Here is a 25499-nt window from a genome sequence, read left to right as displayed (position 1 = left end):
GTGAATTAGCAAAATATTCAGGAAATTGTGAATATTCCTTTTCTTTCTCTTTCAAAATACTTTTATATCATAAAGACTGATTTTCCACATCTAAGTGACAACAAAAATATCTGGGAAGGTTTTCCAACCTCTGTCTCCTTGAATTCTCTTAGTAGCCAGAGGATATCTCTGAATTTTAGTGCTTCCCTCGTATCTTCCCTCGTATACATATTTCAAAGAATATATTTTTTCTATCATCCTTATAACATTGGCTACAATATAGCAAGTCTAACACATGATATAGTAAATTTTATAATAACTTCATTATTATTCCAGCACAAAACAGTATCAAACAAAAATACAGGGACACTCAGAATGGCATGTTAAATCAAATGGTGCATATTACCAATTGCTGTTTGAAAGCTGCAAGTTGTAAGATGATCAACCATTGGTTAAGTCAACAGAATGCATTTTAAATACTTCATTTAATGTTATTAAAATAATTTCATATTTGCATACAGAATGTCACATGGCATATTATTTACAAAATAGCTCAATGTCATATAAAATTGTTTACATTCAGTATAGGAACTTAATAATTATTCTGGCTAAATAACAAGAAATCAAACCTATTCCCTGTATGCAAACTCTATTTCTTAAACAAAGTTAAACAGCCTGAATATTTTTCATCTCTTACTCCTCATTGTCCTTTACTGTCAGCTATGATAGCCTTCAGCCAAGGAAAGAGAAACAACTACCTTTGCTTCTGCCTCACAACTGGCAAACTGTTTTGCCTTACAGTTGGTAAAAGATCAGCATTGATGTGAACATTGTTAAACATTATTGCCTTTTATATATGTATAAAATTCAATTTTTTACCTTACCAAAATTAAGTTAACCTTGGTTAATATGTTACTGAGCTTCCATACTTGGCCTCTTCAGCTTTCATTTGTTGCAGTTTCAGGCTTGGGTATATTTATGATTAAGCTTATAGAATACGTGAACTGTTGGAAAACAGAAATATTTGAACAGAGTAGGGCTTGCACAAAATTTGCTTTCTTTCAGCATGAAAGAATTCTGGCAAGAATGGATGAATGACATTTTTAGTGAAAAGAACTCTATTTCTTGTCTTACTACTCAAACTCGATTTTATGCAAAAACCTGAAATTACACACATGAAATCAATGGGCATTACTGAACTAATACAACTAAAATATTTCCGGTTTGAAAACTATCTTCTCTTAAAAATAAGTTAGAAGTATATTTGAGATAGAAGAATTATGTCATTAATAGTGGCAGAACTCTATTTTACACATTTTTCCACTTTCCTGAAGACATAAAGTACCACTCATGTAAAAATAAGGCTGGTAAAAATCTTGAGGGAAACACTTTAGCCAATATTTTGGTCTATAAAGTTTACATAGAAAGATCATAAACTAAATTCTTTTCAAGAAACTTAGGATAAACAGAATACCACAAGTTCTCTGAAGGAGCTGACAGAATGCAAGCAAGTGCTTCTAACTGCTATGGGAACTGGTCTAAGAACTCAGCAAGTCCGCTGAATGAACACATAGCATGTAAAATATGGCAGGCATAACAGTATTTATCCACTCCCAAAATACCAATGCAAAAGGGTATCACCTCCTCTGTCTGAATTACGTTTTAAATGAACTGCTGTTACGGACATTAACAGAATACATTAATAGCATGAGCGTGCTGATTTTCATAAGCTTTCAGTACCTTTAGAAACTCACATTAGTACTGGGTCACTTCTCTTAAGTTTAGCAATAGACGCTTGTACTCAATGTTTTTCCTGTTGAGGTCCAGCGAACAGAAGCTGAAAACTTCCACTAATGATATAAAAATTAAAGATGGCCTTTCATTGGTATACTATTAGGTATCAGTATATGTTTCAAAACTAGTATTTGAAATTAAGATATACAGGCTTATATACACTTATATGCAATCCTTAGATCACTATGAATCCAAATTAGAGAAGTAAAACTATAAGCCTGTGTGTGTATGGAACAGAACACACTGTTATTTGAAGAATAACCATTTCTTGAGGCCTCACATGAAGGTGCTAATTAAAAAACACTAATTTCATACCCAAACCGTCCACAACCGTGCTCTGTCACATCTACGTTTAATGTGTGTTACATGTACACTGTAGTAGTACGTAACGAAACTCCATTTGCCACCATCACTCAACAACTGTGTTCCCTGGCTGTGATTTGCAATTGTTAGAAGCCAAATTTTAAAGTTTGTCAAGCATTTTCTGCTATCCTTCCCTTCAGGATAAAAAAAATAAAATCTGACTGTATCATGGATGTGGATGCACTGAATAATAATTTTATTCCTCTGTTACAGAAGATTTCCTAGGTCTGAGAACAAGATCTTTGATAGAGGTAGTGATTTCCTGGAGCTCTTTTCGAATGGTATCTGCTCCTTCCTCCTCTTCCAGGTTATCTGTTGTGTCACTGTCTCCATGTTCAGTTTTCTTAGTCTGGCTGATCAATTGTTTCACTACTAATCCCTGGTATTTGACTAACAGAGAATGCTGATCCTGAGGTGAAAAAAAAAACCAGAACAAAACAAAGGAATGTCAATGTTATGGAGAAGGTAAACAGATCTTTAATTAAAGATTAAATTTTTAAAAAGGCATTGTCCCATTCTTGCCTAAAGAGGGTTAGTGATACATAAATATATTTCTATCAAGGTATTTTGCAACCTAAATTCTGAGAGACATTCAAAGAGGCAGAAAAATGAAAGTGCATCCATGCTGCAAGAATAGGACAATTATCGACTGAAGCAAGAAAGCAATGCAGTTAGTAAACATCACCAATTTTGACAGTTTAGAATATAGAATTTCAATATGTTTACTTTTGAAAAGGTATATCTTTCTTTAAAACTGAATTAGAAAAGTTTAAAAAGCAACCATGCTCTAGCTGGGAGGAAAGAGAGTGTAAAATTTTCAGTTATAAGAATTGTAACAACCCCCAGTACATAGCTGTCTCTATGGATAAAGGCAAAAGCTACAGTACTAATAACAGCCTGATTTTTAATTTTATTAAAAAAATATTGAAGACAGACCCCTGAAATGATAGGTTTGAAATACAATACAGACCAGAGAAATTGTGTATTCTGTACATAAAGTAATAATTAGACATGAAACACAAGGGTGCCAGTCTTATGCAGCAGAAATAGTATAAGGCACAACTTTTATGTTGTGTCATAAAAAAAGGTAGTTTCCCCTTAAAAAGCTAGAAAGGAATACCTCTGGGATCTTGCCACTTAGGAAATTAATGATCTGTGGTACTGATCTTCCTGGTGCATGAAGCATACAGTGGGTTGAAAACTGAAATAACAGTACTGATGTCAGGTGCAGAACAAGAGCTGGATCTTCGGTGACTTTTAGCTGTTCAATCAGAGCTTGTCTATGCTGAAACAGGACTTGCCTAAAGGAACAGGAATACATTATATAAAAATATGTTCATCATTTTGTCTCATAGTAGTTGATAATACACTCTAAAACACATCTAACTTCAATTAATTTTAATTTTCTCCTCTGACTGACCATTTCTTTACGTGAAATTCCACATTAAAAAAAAAAGAAAAAAGCTAGCACTGGTGTAGCTCAGATTTTGGAAGCCCCCTAAAGAATTTATAAACTGTGTTGTAGTAAGCAGTGAGTCAAGCAAATTAGCTAAATATGAATCCTCCCCTCCTCCTTCTCCCATGGAATTAGGACTGCTTGACTTTGTATTTTTCAGTTAAACAATCTGGAAAGAAAGACTGCCTCTTACTTACACATTCCGTGTGACTGCTACCAAACTAACCATCTAACATTTGTGCAGCAACAGAGCTACATTTCACATACTATGCATAGAATAAATAAAATTAAGGTACCTTTCCTTCTTTTTGTCTCCTTTTTTCACCATAATACCACAAATATCCACTGCAGAATCAAGGCATGAAAGAAAATCTTCTACACTCTATTAAAAAATGATATAAATATTTAATCTGTGTTAGCAGATTATTAAAAAGTTTAACTACTGTTCACAATTAATCACATGAACGGATGACTGTGAATACATTTGGAATAAACTATGGAACAAAAGAGAAAGTAAAAAGTATTTAGTAGAAATTAACTTTATTAATCTTCCAATAGTTCATATACTTAAAAACTAGAACAAACTATAATCCATTAGTCTAAAAAATGGAATTAAAAAAGGAATACATGTTCTACAATTATTTACAGATCTATTTTTTCTTAAGAAACATATCAGTATGGCCTTTTGCATAAAAGAACTAATAAATTACTTTTCTTTGTACTTAGACTGCCATAATCTGAAGTGTTTTTTTTAAACATCCAGGATTTTACTAGTTAAGAAATATACTAGTTAAGAAATACATGGGAGAACAATCCCATGTATTTCTGGAACAAAATACAAGGAACTTCTGGAACAAAACACAAGAAACATCAACCACTTCAAATTGTGGATTCTCTCTCAGCTTTTGTTTTTCTCACGTGCACATAAAAGATATACTGGATTCCATCTGGAAGCAAAGAGCTAGGTGACTATCAGTATCAAAATGTAAGATCACCTTTTTACCTCTTAAAATTCACAGATATGAAAATGTACTTACTCTCACTGACTTACACAAATTCAAAAGATTATTTTGCCTTCACCCTTCACAGCAGCAGCAGTTATGTACTACACTATGTATGTCAGCTGTTTATTAGCATTGTATCAGCAGAATGGAAAATCTGAACTCAAAGATTCTGGATCACTTTACCTTGCCATTCAGAGAACTATGCAGTTTAATTAAAGGACCTTTGGTGTCTTCTGGCAATTTACCTAAAATCTTGGTCCGGACCTGGATGAGACAAGAATGGAAGTAATCTGTAATATTAATTACCATTTTAGCTGTAGGCATATTTAAACAGAAGGTAATTAAATATTAAATAAACATCACTAATCTACTTGAGACTGTTAAAAAGGAGCTGTTATCTGTGTACCTCACTTGTGATTGTAGAATAATTTTCTGTTGTCATCATTGAATCAGATGCTAGGAAGTTGAAAATAAGATTTGTAATGTCAGTACAGACAGTCTTCAACAGGTGTTTGGCAAGGTTAGTCTGAGTCTCATCTGTTAAAAGAAATAAGCGATTAAAAGGAACTTATTATAGTTATCTGATTCCTATGACAGTTATCACAGGACTTCCTATAATGTGGACTCTATCAACCATGAGTAGTATGAGAAAGTCATCTGGATACATGAAGCTAACATCCCTCATTTGCAGTTGCTTATGGAACATTCTTCAGTGAAAAATGTGAGCTTTCAGGTCTCTAAGCGCATTTTAATGCACTGTTAGTATTTCAAAGGTGTACCTGCATAAACAGTAAACTAGTCCCTGTACAATCCTCCTGAACCACTAACGAACAACCACTGCTATCCATCAACAAGGAAAAAGTATGTAAAGGAAAAGTCTACAGGATAAACAGTAAAACAGAAGAGCAGGCACATGACTTCAAAACTGAAACAGTAGAATTTTAGAAAAAAGGGGCTACAGAACACATGTACAAGAAGAGAGGCTAATGAGAAATAATTCCATTTATTCCTAAACATAGGAATATTGGGGGTTTTTGCTAGTGTTTCCTTTAGTTATAAGTTTTCTGCAGGGAAAGTTCTAGAAGAAAACTGAATACAGCAGAGCATCTTGGAAATGTCTACAATATTTTCCTAATGCTACTTTTCTGTCACAAAATATATGTAGCTAAAGAAGACACCTTACAAAGTAACCCACTGCAAAATGAATCTACACCTTTTTGAAAAACTACCCTCAAAGAGCAGCTACTTTCACTATCAAACCTGAAAGAGGTTTTAACAGGGGCTTCTTAGAATCAGGTAGTAGTCAATTTTTTCATTAGTGGCACAGGTGACAGAATGAAGTAAGCTTACTAATTTTTTTTTTTCTTTTTTTTTTTCCCCCCAGACACTAAAACCTGGGATGGGATGCAAACACTTTGGAAGGAAGGACAAGAACCCACAATTATCTTGACAGAAGATATAACAGGCTATAGATATGAAATAAAGAACGTATTTCAGTAAGTGTGCAAAACAATGCACTCCAGCATAAGGTCAGTGTTAGGCAGTGTAAACACATCTCTAAGTTTTTCCTTTTTAAACTGCTGCTCTTCTTTGACCTTGAATGTAGGTTCTCGAATAAATTCAACTCCCTTGAAGGAGCATATTCATTTTTTAAAGTATACATTTATTGTACCTGTGAAATGCTTTGTTCCCTTTTCAAATAACCGAATGTTGTTGTACAAGTTTGAGAATTCCTCCTGCAAGTCCTTCATAGTCTGTCTTCTGCTAGCTCCAGAGGCAGATGTTGAAGACGTGAAAACAGAACGTACAACTTCCTGATAAGTTTTTGTTAAAGGTCTTAGAATAGGGAAGAAGAAAGGAGAAAAAGGGAACATTAAGCAAAGTGTAAAACTGTAGAAGGTTTTTCCAAATATATCAGCAACAGAGAAAGCTACCTCATTACACAGTAAATGAATGCGACATGAATGCCACAGAGTGGTGAGATAAACAAAAAGCAAATAATTGAAATCAGGAAAAAAAGCACCAGGAAAGTAAAATGTACTTTTGTAATTGCAGAGGTACTATTGGTTACAGTATGCATGGTATGTAAATGCTTGCCAAGGTTTTAACTTGTAACAACTCCTAAATGGGAAAAAGATGAAAGATAGAAAAGATCTCCAGAAGCAATGCTATTCACAAACTCTGTCAGGGGTCTGTGGACAAATTTCAGATCAATGAGAGCTGTTAGAGGGCAAGACTTCAGTTACACTAAAATAGCACAGGCTCTTCTAAAGATGCCGTTACCATTGCACTCCAAGTTTATTCAAGCTTGGGCTGTTACAGCCCTATCGTCCTTTTTGCCCTGAACACGCATATTCACATCCTCTCTCTTGTATGGAACATCTTTTAAAAGAAGTTATTCATCTTTGATTAGAACAGTTTGCTGACCTAGCTTATTGCCCAGTTCACACAGGTACCAGCGGAGCCACAAAAGACAAAGAACATGAACATATACCAAGGGCTGTACAGAAGATGGGACTGGTGAAACCCCAACATGGATCACTGTAAGGGGGTGGAAATACACCCATGAACCTGAAAATATGCTTGCTGACAAAGGCCACAGAACCACCTACTACTAAGCAGAAGCATTATTTCTCATTATTGTGTCAGCATCGCTTTCTAATACGTAAGCAAGTACGTAACATGGAGCTGTACAGACAAAGAATATTGTGGTTCACTTCCATCAGCAAAACATTTTTTTCTAAGCAAGAAAACAGACTGAAGAGAAGATTCATCTGAAGTGAATCACAGACTTTCTAACTCCAGTTGAATTACTGAAATTACCTTATTAGATGTTCAGCAAGTTCTGTAATAAGCTCTTCAGGGCAATCCTGCATGTGGGTCTTTAAAACATCCTGAATTTCCTCTTGTGACATGAAAGGGAACTCCAGCTGCTTATTCCTACCTATAGCAGCCATGAGAAACATTCATTGAGAAAACATTATATTTAGTTTTGCTGCAGTTACTCTGTGGCATGAGACATTGAAATGTCTCAAAGTCCAAACCTCCACAGAAGCGCGTTACCAACAATGCAAAAACAGGGATGACTACACACAACGGTTGAATTTTACACATATGAAAAACTGGCAAAATTTGTCTTTTGATCACTTAGAAGTTATTTTCTGTAGTAGGCAACCTAAGTATTGTATGAGGACACGCATTTTTGGTGAGACATTTCAAACGGCCTGGCCCATCCATTAGTTCAGAAACAATGATGTCACCAAGACCAAATAGTTTTTGAAAATGCCAAAACTGAACAGAATGTTCCTATTTGAAGGATTTCACAAGGTTGTTGGATTTTTTTTAAACCCCATTTAGTAAGGTACACAGTCACGTAACAGAGAGTATCCTAAACTTGAGGTTACAGTATAAAATTTGAGACATGATAAAGCAAGAATACTAAAACAGACAAGAAGTTCCAGTAATAAATTCAACTTACATGCTGCTGGTAAATGCATATGAATTAGTGCATCTGTATTTTGGTTTTGGACAAAATATGAAGTTTATCTGCATGCTGCAGAATTTAGTTTTTACATATAAGAATGAGATCAGGATGATGACAGGGAACCAGAAAAGCACAGTCATTCCATGTTCCAGATGCAGCATAAACCAGGTTGTGCTGGTTTTGGCTGGGGTAGAGTTAATTTTCTTGATAGTAGCTAGTATGGGGCTGTTTTGGATTTGTGCTGGAAACAGTGTTGATACTACAGGGATGTTTTCATTATTGCTGAGCAGTGCTTACACAGAGTCAAGGACTTTTCAGCTTCTCATGCTCTACCGACTGAGAAAGCAGGAGATACACATGAAGCTGGGAGGGGGCACAGCCAGGGCAGCTGACCCAAACTGGCCAAAGGGATATTCCCTACCATATGACGTCATGCTCAGTATATAAACTAGGGGAAAGCTGGGCGTGGGGACTGCTGCTCAGGGACAGGCTGGGCATTGGTCGGTTGGTGGTGAGCAATTGTTTTTCATTTGCATCACTTGTCTTTCTTAGGTTTTATTTCTTTGAACTGAGCTGAATAGGAAATCAGTGATGTTCCTAGTTGTGCCACAGTAGCAGTGAACAACATACAAGGCTACATAAACAGGTGGAAAAGGAGCTTAAATCAAGTTTTGGAATGGTCTTATTTATATTTGAATGGTTACATCTGAATTTATCTTGGGATTTTGGTTCAATCTATTTATTACAATATAGCAACAATTGTAAAACATGAAAGGCTACACCAAAAAAAAGATGATTTAACACTGTTTTACTCAGTAACTGAGCAGTCCTGAAAAATAACTTCACTTATATGTGAATTACAGTAATCTATGAGAGTAGTATCATACAAAATTAAGATGCTGTACTCCACAACTTCAAACACCATGTTTAAAAGTATTTTTCAGTCGGTATTGAAAGTCTAGATACTATATATAAAATGGAAGCACTCATTTCTGGTACTCCATCAAATAAAAGAAGTAACACATAATTACGATTGTTTCATTTGCAACCACTGTTTGCTAAAAGTCTAACAATGTAGGTGTTTGCTTCTGAAGAAGCCATCCATGCTCCTTCTCCTAACAGTAAAGGTAGAGAAATGGGCACCAATAGGGTTCGATTCAAACTTATCCTGTAATATACATCTAAAACAAGTGAGACAGACTAGGTCTTCAAAGTACCTACTTTCATCCATTACAAAGTCAATAGTTATAAAGGTACCTAGCTCAGATGTAGAAGTCTCAGTTAAACAAGATGAATCTTATTATCTTATGAATCTAAAATACTAAAACTTTATTTTGACTGTGTATTTTAACTGCTATGAGAAAAAACACCTAAGTACTGTTTCATTGCTATGATTTGTTAATTTAATCTAATTAAGCTTTGGAACTGGATGAGAACTTCTCTATTTATCATACACTATTCAACACGTGTTAAGAAACTAAGTATAACATTCATCCTGAAATTTAAGGCATTTCCTACATAAAATCAAATAATTAAAAAAAAAGCTCTCATTTTCTTTACTTAAATTTCTTTTTTAAAGACTAAGTTATACTTTTCAGTGAATACGGTATGTCCATTTCATTTAAATAGCAACATCATATCCTTTGACACAATTCTAACTAAACTGTATTCTCATCTTCTTTGATATTTTACCTGACCTTATCAATACAGTTGGGAAAAACAGAGATGTGGAAAAGCAAGTGATAAAAACATGTCAGTGTGAATAGATAGTGCCCAAAATAAAAGACAAACCTGTGCTAGTTACTTGTGACTCTTCATCACTGTCAGCATCCTTTCTCCCTTTCTTCTTGGTTTTCTTAATCTTGATCTCTCTAGCATTACCACCTCCTCCTCCTCGCATGCTTCCACTGCCCTCTGGTGGAGAATTATTTGCTTAGTACACAGTAAAGCTGCAGCACTTAGAAAAGTTCACAATATTATGGTAATTCAGCTGTGTTACTCGTTAAAGCTGAAGTTAAAAAACACAACCTGATTCTAATGTAACCTACAATACATATTCCAGAATCTTAGGGCCGTAAGTTTCATTCTTAAGAAAAAAAGGCAACTAAGTCAAAGCTTTGTTTAAGCTAATGTCATTAATAAACACAAATACTAATCATATCAAATGTACATAGCATAAAAAAAAAAAGAGCAGTATCTTTTCCCAACTGAAAATAGATGAGATACGAGTATCCATAATGTAACAGGAGTAACATTTTCATAATGTTACATAATGTAACAGTAACATTAATGTAACAGTAACATTAATGTAATAAATGTAACAGTAACATTTTCTGTTGACTGAAAATAGCATCTTAGTAAACATTTAGCATTTTTATTCAGTGATGCTGAATAACTGAGCTACTAAAAAATATTACAGATAATGTAACTTTGTTAACTTTCAGAGAAAGAATCCTATGTAGTAAGCATTTATCCAAAATATTCTTGGAAGCAAGCATTCAATTAACTAGAACACTAATTCTTTTTTGACTACTCCTAGATGACGATAAAGCAACAAGATGTTCTAGTTCTGACAAACATAACAAATTACTTAGTTAATAGGTCCCATAATCCATGTATTCACACTGCAAACAGAATCTCAATTTGCAATACAGTCCCTCTCCAAAAGGTAAACTCTTCTGCTCTTTGTTTCCTTTTTCACAGCTTGTTCCCTTCTTTTTTCACTTGAAAGAAATCTAAACTCCAGAATTGGTTCTATACATGCACTAAGTCTTGAGAAAGTAGTTATTTTTCCATTTAAATATAAGCTCCAAGATTTCAAATAACTACATTATGTAATAGTACTATCCTTTAAGAAAAGGAAACACAAAGACATGAGGCTACTACTCACAAAGCTAACTGCATCTGTTACGTGCTATAGATGGGCTTTTAAGCATTGCTTTGCAGGAACAGCAAACTAGTTCACCTGCAGCTAGAAGCGGATGGTGTACTTGTGAGACTTTCTGAGTTTGTGACCTCTCCAAAAAAATGAAAGAGTTGTTTTCTAAGTTTTTCACAAGCTTATTTGAAATGTGACTGCATTCAGCTGAGCAGATATAAACTGTTTGTCAACTGTGGAATACACTAGTTATTTTGGAAACAAGCTCCCTTTATTCTGTATTCCACTTTAACAGCCATACAGAAAAAGCTGCAATCTGCAGTCAAGACCTTATCCAGAGAGAGATGAACCAAGAGAGACTACTGCCAGAAAAGCCATATTTTATGACAACAGGATACATGGACTGTAACCTACAGAAACGATTTCAAGAGTACATGCCTCTACAGATACTTGTTTGTAACAGACTGTTGCAAATGGTGTTATAAATAGACAATAGAGAATACATCTTGAAAGTTTTCATTAATCCAATACATGGCAGAATCCATATTTGTATGAACTGCATTAACACTATGCCATGTCAGGTTACACTTAAACAACAGATATTGATATAGTCATGCGCAGACCTTACGATAGGCAACGTGACATTGGCCACATTCTGCCAATACACAATAACAACATCTCATCCTTACACCGTGATGTTGATTGTTTTAAGGTAATACACCTAACAGTCCATAAAAAGAACACTTCAGGATAGTGCTTGCTGATGGTGCAGCATATGTTACCTGTCCATATGAATGTGTCTAGACATGGAGTACATGCTCAGTAGAGTTTTGCTCCTCAGAGGGCTGGAAACTGAAGTCATTCTATTTACGACAGTTCAATTAAAGTTCAAGCTTCTCTGGCTTAGTTATGGCCTAGAAAAATCTTCTGTCTCTTGTTGCAAGAATAAGTTTAGTTTCCATGTCAACTCAGACATGGCCTTTTTAAGAGTAGAATATAAGGTTTTATTTTGCAGATGAGTATATTCAATTAAGCTAGATGCATCAGTGCTCTAATTCTGTCACTTTCAGTAGCACATAAAACTCTGCATGCAAGTTCAACATAGATTGCTCAGCTGTGCTGTAGCAACACAAGAGCCACATAAAGTTTTTGGGACTGAAAATTCAGTCTTTATTCTGAATAATTTGAAAGATTACAAATAAAAAGAAAGATTTGAAAGAGTTAAAACATTTTTATTCTTCCTCAGATTAAAATCTATTCCAAACAGCCACCACACAAATGGAGTAAGGCTTGGGATTAATTTAACCCAGAATATACCTTGAAGTAAACTGTGTGAATCTCCAAATAACTGTTGTGTGTACAAACTGCGTGCAAACAACAGAAAATTGTCTGGCATGGGATTCTCAGGAAAGATGTACCGTATTCTCCAAAAAAACCCATCTTAATACCTCATTTCTCAATTTAGACAGAGTGATTTTGGAATTAACTTCTCAAGACTATTAAGAAATATTTTCATTTTCCTGGATCCCTGAAAAGTGGGGAGTAAGACTGTATCCAGACTGTGTAATAAGAAATGGTACAGAGGTCCCTGAGCTAATACTGGTATGGTCAGTCCTCACTGCGCCACTCAATCTTATGTGACCACACCGTACACACTGATAAATGAACATGGATTCCTTGCTTCTAAAGCCAGCTGCCTTGTGTTGGATTAACTCAAGATATCTTTATGGTACTTCCTCTGCACTTCTAAATCTGAAATTAGTTCTCACAGACATAGCTTAGATATATCTACACCTACGGTATAATGATGAGAAGTGGTTGGATTATTTTTTAAATATCCTCAGCAATGGACTGGAGGCAACTAATGGACTACAAAATATAGTAACTTTATATTTGAATATTCCCACTGCTAAACAAGCCTCTTTTTTTTTTTTTTTGGCTCAAGCTAAATATTGATGCCTTACCTGTTGCTTTCTTTCTTCTTTCATCCTTTTTGTCTTTTTTATTAGCATATGAATTCTCTAAACCAGAAGCCTGTTTTAAATCTTCTTCAATGATTAAATTAACAGGGTTGTTATTTTTCATTTCCTAAAATGAAGAACATGCACTTAATAGCAAAAAGATACACACAGCAACAAAAGATACATACATAAACATTTAAGCCATTTGGCCATTTTTAAGTATACTAATCTAACAACATGTTTTCCAAGTGCAACACATGGAGACATTTACTCTTATCTTCAAAATTCAGCATCTGATCATACAGTTAGTGTGATGGTGTTCTCCGAGTGCAACTGAATATACAGTAAATTACACTGATTACATATACAAACCTTTTCTTCATTTTTGCCCTTCTTCTTAAGATATGTTTCAGATGAGATGTAAAGAGATGGTAACAGCAAATGGAAAGTCACATAAACTAGACTCCAACACTCAACATATATTGCATCTTGACCAATAAAAAAACATGTACCTTTTCAGCTTTCTGTTGCATCATATCAGAAAAAAGATCTGCACAGCTGCTTAGAAATTTCTCACTGACCACAATGGTGTCACTGAAGACTAAACCTGAAGAATTTTTGTTTAAAGATCTCATTGCTTGCTGAAGCAAAATCCCAACATCTTCTACTGACAGTGAGCTAGGCAGAAGAGTCTAGGGTAAAGAAAATAAAAATCATTTACGTACAATAATCTGTTCTAGAATGGACAGACATACTTGTATGTGGATCAACACAATCCACAGACACCCCCCATTTGACATCTGTTAACTATTTAGAATATATTGCACTTTTAAAAATAAACTAGTAATTTAAGAGTAAATACTATTTTAAATCTTCTAACATCCCAAATCAACATTGCTATAGAATGTGTTACCTCTGGGAAAACACATGGCAACTTCTTCAAAATGCAGCTCAACAGATACAGAGTAACACCAAACACAAAACAACAGCAGGCCTCCTTACAAGCGACAAAGTAGTGCTGTAAGGCCTAAAATTAGGATTTAGCCAGGACAAAATGGCTAATATCCTCCTGCTTACTGAAACTGTCATAAGAGTTCAGTTTAAACTTTTTTCCAAAAAACCCCCCACAGAAATATATTGCTGTCTAGCAGAATACATTAGCACTAATTTTGAAATGGAAGTTAGTCTTAGGTATCTATCAACTGAATACTGATATGTCCTTCCCCTGTTTGTTCAGACCAACTTAAAGGCAAATAATTACTTTTTACTTGTTATTTTACTTAAACTGAATATTCTTCTTTGACAACATGGAATTTTCATTATACATATCTGCAGTTTCAATAAAGTATCATGTGACACAAAAATGAGACAAAATAAATAAATCCAACAACAACTGAAAGGATTGCTTACTGCTACATCTATCCAGTTTCCAGAGCTGATGGCTTCCTCTACAGAGGCTTCAACTTGATCCACAATTTCTTGACCAACACAAGCTGCTCTCAGAAATAGGAGTGGTGTAGACTTGTATCTTTTTTTAATGTAGCCTGCTGGGTCAGGGATGCCAAGTCTGTACAACGCATCAAATTCTATAAAGTAGTTAGATGTCTGTTACATTTAAGTACCTTCATATACATACAGGATCTTATGTGGTAATTTTTTTTGAAAGCAGGAAATGAAGAATTACATACAGTTTTTATACAAGTAAATGCAGCCTCAAGCTGATGCTGACCTAAAACTTAGTTCAGTACAAGCTACAACTAAACACAGTTAATAGAAATAGGAAGATTAAATCAAGGACATGACTTTGGTCCGAGTTTTGGAAAAACTTTTTTTTTCCAGATTCTTATACCATTAAGTTTATCTTTGCAATTATCTTTCCAAAGTAATATAACATGAACAATATTTACAATATATACAATGTCAAGATGTTTTGTTTTCAAAAGTTACTCCAATATACTAATAGAATCGTGCAATGCCTCACAAGCAGAGCATTTCAACTATTCAGCAGTTTATACTTAGACATTCTGAAAACATTCAAAGACTTTGACAGATACTCTATCAGTCAAGCAATATTACAGAAACACTTACTACTACTACTACAGTAAATTATGCTGAACCTTTTCAAACTGCCAGACTAACTGTTATTTAGGGACTGGTCATTTGGGATCATAAGGGCACATTCCTCTGTTTATTCAGGTCCACATTTCCCCATAGATCCTGTTTTAAAACACTACCGTCCAGCATCACTCAGCTTTAAGTTAGATAGGCTTATCTGGATTCAAATCAGGACACTAGTGCTACCCGCTCCAGTTCTACAAATCTTATTTTGGAAAAGGTTCTTCCTGTGCACTGCACACTTGGCTGTCTGGACTATTAACAGCCAAAGTTTGGTTGTAATCCGGACACCTGGACTGAAACTCCAACCATGTGGGTCAAACGTGATAATCTGAAAAGTCTGCAATGAGCAGTCTAAGAAATGTTTTCAGAACTGTAATAAAAGTAGCCTTTGTAATTCTGTTTGTGAGAAATAAAGTTACTGTTTAGCAGTACGGTTGTCTCTGCTGAAATATGGTTCTTTGTGACAAAGTAACACATATCATTATAAGCAAGATGGTCTTTTAACAAAGGAGTATCAACTTCTGTATTGATTTCCACTTATTCTTGTGAGGCTTCACTCTAGACACTAGCTATATCAGGGTAAGACCAATTACCTAAACTAGTTTTAGAAAGATATTTTATCTACAAGAAGATAGATTAATTACCTAAGTAACCATTCTGCTTGAAAAAGGAATCCACCCAGTTGCTCTGTGTTCTGGCATAGATGTCTGGAACAAACACAGCCTTATCCTGTCTCCCGCCAACCACGGTGCCTTTCAGACGGCCAGTGTTAACAAGTTCTTCTAGCACAGCTACAAGAAGAAAATAAATGAAGCAACATTTTCGACTTCAATATATCCATTAATCAAAACACAGCAATTATTTTGCCTGTTTTGTTTCTTCTTTTTTCCCACACATTAGTTGTTTGTGCTCGTTCTAGGGAAACATTTGTGAGTTCTATCAATTACTTTTAACACTTATGAGAATGTCTTGATAAAAGCTCTGGAAATCATACAATGTTTCAAAACAGTGAGCTACAATGGCAGGATCAAAACATTTTTGTATTGAACATATTTCTGGACAGTTTGAGCTTCTAATTTAGAAAAGTAGTCATAAAAGAATCTTTCTCTGGCCAGACAATGAAATATATGAGCATTTTATTAATACTGTTCTCTTCAAATTCACTGCTTGCATGTTAACCAAGATGAAAAAAAGAGAGATCTGAATACACTAAAATGACATGAAAAATTGCTACCTAAACTGCATAAATGTAAGCACCTCCTACTGCTGACCATCTTCATGGTTTACAATGTTCACACTGTTGCCACTAATAACCTCCTGATAATGCACAAATATTGTTGACAAAGAACGTATTGTAACTGGTAGTACCAAAGTACTAAGCCTTTCTTGATGCTAAATAAGGTATTTTCAATTCATTAAAGGTGCACAGGAATATCTGATTTGCATCCTATGTTCTGCTTTTGCCTTTTTGTAAGTCACTAGATATATTAAAAAAAAAATCAGTGACATAACTGCCAAGCTCTGCTGATTTACAGAGCTTTACTGGATGGCTTTTTTTATCCTCAGTTTGTGTTGGTTTCTATTCATTAAAAGACAGATTTTACCCTGGAATAGAACATTGAATGGTATCACACGGTACGGCTTCTTCCTCATTAAATACGAGTAGCAGTCAACATTACAACATGCTTAGACAGCATACAAGGTTTAGCTCACCTACACAAGAAAATTTACCTGAAAACCTGGTTCCAGAAGAAATACTGCATATTAAATCATGATTTTTTGTCAGATATGCCCATAGTGTAGATAAGCCTCTATAAGCTGGCAGCTACTGAACACAACTGCCACTAACAAAGCTGAACAGTACTTACACTGAAAAAATGTAGAAGAAAAAGAAACTGATTTAAACAAGATACAGCTTTACATAATGTAAGACAAGAGCTAGAAATCATGTTCTGCCATGGTTCAGTCACCTGGTCTAAAATGGAGCTTGTAAGACAGATTCTGAAAATGACATTAGATTTTTATACTCACTAATAGTTTAGTTACCCTAGCAAATAGAGTTAACATGCCTATTCTACTTAAGCAATTGTCAGACAATACAGTTTCATTCTCTGTTTGCTATCTCAACTTGTTTTTATTCAAATATTTTGGGAAAAAGTGTAAAACTTTTACAGATTTTCAAACAGTTTTGTGGAGCACTAGCAATGAACTGGAGTCTCTATAGAAAGGGGAAGAAATGAAGATGCCAATTAATTTTTGTATTATTTCAAGTGCCAGTTCTAAAACTCCAGGGCAGAGCAGGTGCTTTCATAGGAGATTTCAGAGCCCCTACTACAATTATGCCTAGATAGTCTTTTGTTTTAAAATAAAACAACAGGACCTTTGCAGAACTACTGTAATCTCACACTTATTTTTAAAGGTGATTGAGTGTTTTGTAGTGTCCTATTAGGTCTCTGTCAAAGTCTGGCAAAGACAATAAGCATCCCTCCATGCCTGTGCCAGCAACACAATATTCAGAAATGAAGAACATCTGTGCTTTCATTATGCTTTGTAATTAGTGTTTTAACTCAATTTCTCATTTCTAAAATTATTTTCTATCATAACTTCATGCCAGCTTAACATGAATAGCAGCACAGCTATGTGATAGAACCACAGACTATTGTTTTTCTTGTCTAACACTAACTGTTGATTAAATAATTAGCTGTTTGTGAATTATACAAACAGTACACTGAACTTACATTTTTTTTCTGGAAGAGAGACAAAACTGACAAAGACCACTTTAAAATACATTGCTAATAATGACAAAGATAAAAAGCGAGGAGTATAAGTAACATCATTAAAAGATATTTTTCAATTTCCAGCATTTGTGAAATTGAAATGGTATCTCAGCAAATGGACAGAACAAAATTAAATGTGCTCTGACAGTGAATAAAAAGCTCTTTGAAACTTATGAAACTGCAGAGGAAATGAAATACAGTAAGAAAAACTAAAGAAAAAGATGAACAAACTCACTACAAAAAAGCCCAAGAAAAAGAAGTACTAGAAATACACTTAGCCATGACTACTAGTGACAGGAAAACACTAGAACTTCAACTCACATTAACACTGTACATGAGCAAAATATGATCATGTACTTGCAGGATCTGTTTGAAAAAGACTGTAATCGCATACTGATATTTGTTGGGTACTGCAACATTACTATAATGCAGTTTAACAGATTTTCCTTTTAATCTATGAGTACCTGGATGGTGCATTCCAAAAAAAAAGAGGAAACCTTAAATTGATTATGTAAAAGTAGAGTGTTCATATGATTTTATTTAAATGCTAAGGTTTTAATTTTTAATGAATGGGCTTGTCGCAAAGAACAAGAAGGTAAGGAGAGATATTATAGTGGAGCTAAAGTGTGCAATGCCATGAAGGCAAAAAGACCCAATCAAACAAAAGAGAAATATTAACTTTCATGAGAAGAGATAGAAAACCATTAAAGGATTCTGAAGACCAGCAGCACTTGGTCAGCCAGCATACAAGACTAATGATGCTTGAAGCAGCGTTTTGGACAGATGGGGAAGGGGCAGTCAAAGAAAAGCTGCAACATTAGAAGTGAGGAACAGTTAAGTACTGCCTAAAAGTTTCAGCAGTTGGATAAGAAATCTTTATGCATTTCTATTTAAAAAAAGAACTGTGGAAAATAAAAGCAAACAGTTTAAGGATACGCTTTATCTCTCAGCATATAAAGACATTTAACTAAGAGTGTAACAAAAGCTCTGCCTCCGCTATCACAGAGGAAAGTCAATAAATAAAATCCAGAGCAGTTAATGCCATTTGGCTACATAAAATCTGTCCCCTTTTGTGTGCTTCACTGATAAAACTGCCAGTAGCTAAAGGCAAATAACAAAACAGATGACAAAATGAGTACTGTACTTCTTGCATCATTCTGCCCCCAGAGGCATTTCATCAACGTATGCTTTCATTGCTTTAGATACAGACAACATCTCTTCAGTTATGGATAGCACAAAAGGTTTAACACTTTTTACACTAAAGAGAAACATATTGCTCTTCATTCCAGAATGAAGGCTATATACTAAAATGCTTCTTTGAAAGCATACTTCTAGTAATGAAGAATCTATGAATTAACTAACAAAAATACGAAACAGTCTGAATGAAACTCACAGTAAAGTAAATGTTCTTGAAATCCATACCGAGTGATCAAGTTACTTACAGGTGTAGGCCTTGGAAAAAAGAACAACAAAACAATGTAAGTTAATGACCTGAAATTGATGTGGAGAATCTAGAAATAAGAGAGGTTACTCCTGATGGACAAAACTACATAATATCTTAGCCCCAGGGTGCTACACTGATGTTTAACACAGCTTACAAGGTTTTAATTTTGAATTACTATGAAGTTATAACAAAGCGACAATAATTATTGTAAGGAAACTTTTGCTGTCCCAAGTTTTTCTCTTCATAAAAACTGACACAGAAGGTTATTGATTTAATGAGAAAAATTATCTATAATCACATGTAGTGGGTAGACATCAATATGTAATTGACTGGGGAGCAGTGGAATGACAATGAGGATAGAAACTCTCCAAACAAATGAAAGAACTGCTGATTAATACTTTCTTCAGCCAAAAAACTTAAGTATGTTGTATATTGTTATACCTTCCTTGTTTTCCTTTCAAAAGGAGATCCCCGTTTCAAAAAAGTGAGTCTAATATAACTAAATATTTCACCCCAGGAACTGAACTACACTTAAAGAAATCTATCCATAGATCTTTATTTTCTTTTCTTTTTTAATCGCAAGTGAATTTGGTCTGTAAAGACCTATGGTAAAAGTATTTTAATATGTGGTTGCAGGTGTTGCAATTTACCGAGTAATCGCAGTGAAGAGACCACGAATGCGTGCTCGATGCCGGGACACAAAGGCTTCTGTAAAAATCACTCCACGGTTTTCCTGGTCTAGTTGTCCATGAATAATTCTACCCAAACGCTTGGATAATGCCTGTAAATAGAAGCTGGGATGACTGCTAAAACTGTATATTAATGATGTTAAACAAAAATCAATCAAAAAATCTATATTAACAGATCAGCAAATTAGTTTTGCTAAGACAGGCAAAATACTCAGAAATGAGGACTACAAGTGGAAATTATTATTTAGGTATATTGAGAATGTGTCTTACTACACGTAAGTTGATGCCATTATGGCCCATGCTCCAAACTTCAGGGAATTCAGCTTTCCTAATAATGCCCTCTTCTATCAGATATATGTGTATTTAATGAAGAAAGAAAACTTTGCAAAAGAAATAAGTATGGTCTGGAGATGCACAATTAAAACTAAGATTTAACCTTTGTATTAATTTTGTATGAACCAGTGGCAGATGAATTCACTATCCATTTTTTCAAACAGTCAAGATAAAAATTACTAACAATGAACACAAAAGAAAGAGGTGCAAACAGTTTATAAATGTGCATCCTTGCAAAGTGAACTAAATCCAGGAAACATTACCCAGGAAACAAAGAGAAACCATGTAATAATTTTTGTATGTTAGAAATGTTTTTGTAGAAGCTGATCATGTGACAAATACTAGAGGAAATCTGCTCATAAATTGAGAGTCGACAAGGTTGTCTGTGGTACCTAATATGACTGTTCACCTAACACATACCACAGGACTACTGTTTGAAAAAAGTATCTTCCAGACAAAATCCAACCTTGACTGAAAGTCAACAATGGTAAGAGAATTCCCCCTAATCCTTTTAAACACTACAATAGTCATTAACAAAGGTAAATAGTTTTTTGTTTCTATTCTGAATGTCTGGCTTCAGCTTCTGGAAACAAACATTTATTTTACCTTTTCTGAATAAACTGAAAGGTCTCTACCATTGTATTTCTGCTTCCTGGGTAGCTAATGAGACTGATAAAATTACCACTACATCTTTAATATTTCAAACAAAAAAATTTTCAGAGCTTACACTAATCTAACCTGTTCCTAACATTACTAATCCTAATCTGTTCCTAACAGTCATGAAGATTCTGAAGAAACTTTGCCCAGTAGTGAAAAGGCAAACATCAACCTCAACCTGTGAATAGCTGTTACACTGCAACCTTTATGTATCTAATACTTTTCTGCTTAGAATGACAAGCAGCTCATCACAATTAAAGCCATGGATATTGCAAAGATAACAAAAGAAGGTGAATACAATCAATTCTACATTTGCTAGGTTGGTGGCTTGCATCACCTGTATCAGGAAGTCTCCCGGAAGGTCGTATGCCTTGCAGAGTTCCGATATTGTCACCTGGCCAGTTTCCTGTAGTTTATCATTTATTTCTTCTGCTAATTGATCCAGGTAACTCCTTATTTAAAAACAAGAAAAAAAAACCCCAACACATTGTGAAATTCAAGATCAACCTGTTAGCCACATGCTGAATTATTAATTGACCTGGCACTATACCTCCTTCTGTTGCACCTTTGCAAAAACAAACTGAAAGTTATTTTAAATGAATAAAGGAGAACAATGTCAGCGGAAATGTGGGGTTTTTTAAAAAGCCTGCTAACTAGTAGCTAGTATTAAAATTGGCCATTTATCTGCTTGTATTAAACTGTCAAAAAGCAGGAACAGGAAAACATTATATATTAATGAGACTTAGAAAAGGGCTTTAGTGAGCAAGATAGGTCTTAATTATTTCAAGAGAGCCAGGAACTTCACATTCTTTGCCAAGAATAAATCCTGCAGCGCAATCAATAATAGAGACAACCCCATAAGAGTATTACTTCAGTGGCTGTTAGTGTGCTGAATGTCATGAAATAACTTGCTCATACATCTTAGGCTTGTGAGGTAAAGCAAGAGGTGGGAAAAAATGAGAGCGTTTGTCAGTAGCTGGGGCAGATAGCAAAGCCTCAGAGCAAACAAGATTTGGCTGCTGTACACAAAGACACTGCATAAGAAATGAAGCCTCTTAAGTGCAGGATACTGGGCAGAGACATTCAGTAAAGCCTTGCTCCATGGATTGACTGGATGCTCTGCTGGGACAGGCCTCATTCGCCATTTGGAAAAGAAGCACCGATCACCACCAAGCAGCCCTAGTAGCAGTGAAGAAAAATGTATTTCACTTCAGAAGCAACAAAGGCTGGCCATCACTTTTAGTATGCATTTTAAAAAATAAAAGACATGTGAATTATACATATTGCTCCTGAAAGTACTCACTCATTTATAAGCTGTCCCAGTACAAGCTGAATAGTTTTCTCAGATTTAACGATGTCATTAGCTCTGTTTTCAATGTGCAGAAGGTCCACATTTATTACCTAAAAAAACCCCCCAATGAAACCTCTTATCAGAACTTTAAATTGAAATTAATTCTCAAACATTGAGATATTATACTTGTGCATTCCTATGTCTTGAGGAAAGCTGCTTTTATTTTTTACTACTATTGCATACAGTTAATCTGTGATTTGGAATAAAGCAGTGATGCTTTAGGGGGAAAAAGCTCTCTTTGCAACTGTGACAACATTAAAAGAAACCTATATAATAAAAAATTCCAGAAAGCTACAAACAGAAAATACTAAATTGTCTTTCAGAAAGGTTTTCTGATTCCAAGTAATTTTACTCAGGCCAGAAGGGAAAATTAGTCACAGAGGAAGACTACTGGAGGATAAAGATTAGTGGAGACAAGAGATTAATGAAGGAAGAGGGAAGATCCAGAGGCATGCAAAGTTAATTATGCACGCTCCTGCAGCTTTAAATTTAAATGGGAAACATATTTCTTTTCTGTTTGCCCCCCTTAGTTTACAAAGGAAGAGTTCCATAAAGAAAATGTGTATATTTTGGTGGTGATTTCAGAGGTCCTAGATTATCATTAAGCAGATAGGAGCTTTCAATAAAGCAGTACATGGATGGATGAAGTAATCAGCAGTACTCTGACATGAGCTACCAGCTCTTCATAAAGTTTGTTCTCTTTTAAAAAAATAACTTAGCTGGAGTATAACTGGTGAACTTTGTATTTACAATATACATGGTGAAGAAAACAAAGAAGTATATAGTTTTTAATTACTAAAAAGTTACCTGTTGTAAGTCAACAATGTTTACTCGACCTTCAAAAAAAAGTACAAATATACTTTTAGTATATAAAACGTGTTTGAAGAGATTTAGAATATAGCATAGTCCATCGTGTACAAAATATTTCTTCCTTACTTTTTTGTAGACCAATTAAACCAACTTCAGCTTTATATATTGTCAAATCACAGACACCACAGGTGGTCAGTGCAAGATATCCCATATTGTTCTACCCTATGGCCTTGCTGAGAAACCAATACAGAAATTCCAGAAGTAAAAATCACTGTTCAAACTCCCTCCCAATTAGTTTTTGCCTTGATGCTGATCTGGATTTGACCACTAGTCCAAGAGTATCAAAACAGAGATTGCCAAAACTTTCTACATTTGCATGCTACTAACAAAACCCAGCAACTTTAAATTCAATTCAAGCCATCATACTGATATGATACACAACAGCATAACACAAACTGAGGCATACTTGTAATCATAAGAAAATGGCTAATCTGTATGAACATAATAAGGAAGTTAATTTTCCAAACATATGATGCCGTGAATTCACCCTTAAATATATTTGTACTAAATACGTTTGTACTAAAAGTACAATACACTGTCTTCTCACTAAACAATTGACAAAAAGCAGTTTGAAGCTTATTTGCTCCCTTATATATCTAAGTCAGATCTTACAAAGTAGATGGCTCTTCATCCTCGTAAAATAAAAGACTTGTCAATGACAACTTAAAAATATTACTGTTACTAATGACATGAAAGGAGAATGATTTTGAAATTCTGAGTCAAGGCCAAACATCTGGGCCAGATACTTAACCATACTAAAATGCGAAATTTCCTTCAAAAGGGTTCTTAGACCACTCCTACCGCAGAAATTCTGCATGGGTGAAAACGAACCAAGTAACATATCTTGATATGCTTACCTAAAAGCTTAACACAGATCTGAAGTGAAAATAAAATAACAGGAGGTGAATGAATGTGTAGATGAAGCAATAGGAAGCAAGCTCACTTTTTTTGCAAGGTTAAGGGTACTGAAGAAAACTTTGACATTCTTTCTGTAGTCTTCAAAATTAACTTCCAAATCCAGAGGAAGAAAGCAAATGCCACACTTACCACCACAAACGTGAAGCTCATCGCGGATCTCCCTACTAATCTGTGCTGGAGTGACATACTCTTTTCCATCAAGTGTGTGCACTACTTCCAATTGCTTTTCTGCAATCAGTTTAGTGACAATTTCTATACAGTTCCGTTCTGACAATCTATCAACAGCATAAAGAATACTCAGTTATTCTAAGTACTTGCTAAAATTGTCTTTAAATTGATGTTTCAAAAATACTAAACACAGGAAGTACAATGAAGATTACTTGCTGTTCTGTGTGAATACTTTTTAAGACAAAAAACTAATTTCAGGATCTGACTTGTTGTCCCCCAAATAATCCATATGGCTTCACTTATGTGGGTCATATCTCTCTAAAACAACTTTTACCCTTCTCCTGAACAGCTGTCAGCCCCTTTTGCTGTGAGAATGCACCTGCCTGTGCACTTAGGAATAGCTGTGCTTACAGAATTTGTGTCTTTGAGCCTTCTGTACTTTTTAATTTTAGGATTTTGTTTTGCTTGCTTGGGATTTTTTTGCTTTCTTTAATAAAAACAAGTTCTGGGCATCAACCTCAACTACTCAACAACACGTCAGGAAGAAACAGCGTACTGGAGCCGTGACGATGTTTAGCGGCTTGATTACAAACCCATCCACTTTCGTGGACCTGCATATACTCCCTGGGGGCCCTAATGCCCCTTCGGGGCTCACAAGCACCGACACACAGGTCAGCGCCAGCCAAAGGGGGGCTGCGGAGGGGCAGTGCCTGGTTGAACCCCCTGGGCCCCCGCTGTGTGTCAGGACCGGGGGCCGTGGCACACCGCTCCCTGGGGCCGTGGGGGCGCAGTGGGGGAAGGGAGGGCCGCCGGCGCGGGGAGGGGGCGCCGGCAGGCGGTCCGCAGCGGCAGGCGGCGGGCTCCAGAGGCCGCAGCGGGTATCGGCACCGCCCTGCTCACCTGTGGGCCACCTCAGCAAACTGCGCCCGCTGGAAATCGGCCGCCAGGCGCCGAATCTCCTCCCAGGCGGCCGCCATCGCCGCCTCGCCGATACACGTCAGCCCCCGCCGGGCGGGCTACGGGCAGCGAGCCGGGACAAACCTGCTCGCCGCGGCCGCCGCCCGCAGCGCCACCTGTCGGGCGGGAGCCGCCCCTGGGCTGCCGGGCCTCGCCGCAGCCGCCGTCATTTAAAAAAAAAAAAAAAGAAAGAAAAAAGCCGACGTAGCCAGGAGAGCAGGCAGAGCTGTTGTCAGCAGCGAGGCTCAGCGCAGTGCCATCACGGCTGACCGGGATGCGGGTGTCCTGAGCTCGGGCC

General features: G+C 35.8%; 1 protein-coding gene across 1 annotated transcript; it reads right to left on the bottom strand.

Annotated features, from left to right (window-relative positions):
* Positions 1–259: 259 nt before the first annotated feature.
* Positions 260–25275, bottom strand: UFL1 (UFM1 specific ligase 1). The gene is made up of 19 exons (XM_072855518.1): positions 25145–25275; positions 24206–24351; positions 23096–23124; positions 22241–22338; positions 21275–21389; positions 19909–20039; positions 19208–19266; positions 15682–15828; positions 14330–14505; positions 13432–13611; positions 12923–13046; positions 9872–9994; positions 7420–7540; positions 6269–6432; positions 5003–5133; positions 4780–4860; positions 3889–3974; positions 3257–3437; positions 260–2545 (listed from the first exon to the last, which is right to left on the bottom strand). Exons 1-19 carry the CDS (start codon positions 25219–25221, stop codon positions 2333–2335), a joined length of 2382 nt encoding a protein of 793 aa, XP_072711619.1. The 5' UTR covers positions 25222–25275; the 3' UTR covers positions 260–2332.
* Positions 25276–25499: the final 224 nt, after the last annotated feature.

The sequence above is a fragment of the Ciconia boyciana genome, chromosome 3, assembly GCF_034638445.1.
Source record: "Ciconia boyciana chromosome 3, ASM3463844v1, whole genome shotgun sequence".
Lineage (NCBI taxonomy): Eukaryota > Metazoa > Chordata > Aves > Ciconiiformes > Ciconiidae > Ciconia > Ciconia boyciana.
Note: the sequence above shows the minus strand (reverse complement) of the source record. Positions and strands in the feature narration are given on the sequence as shown.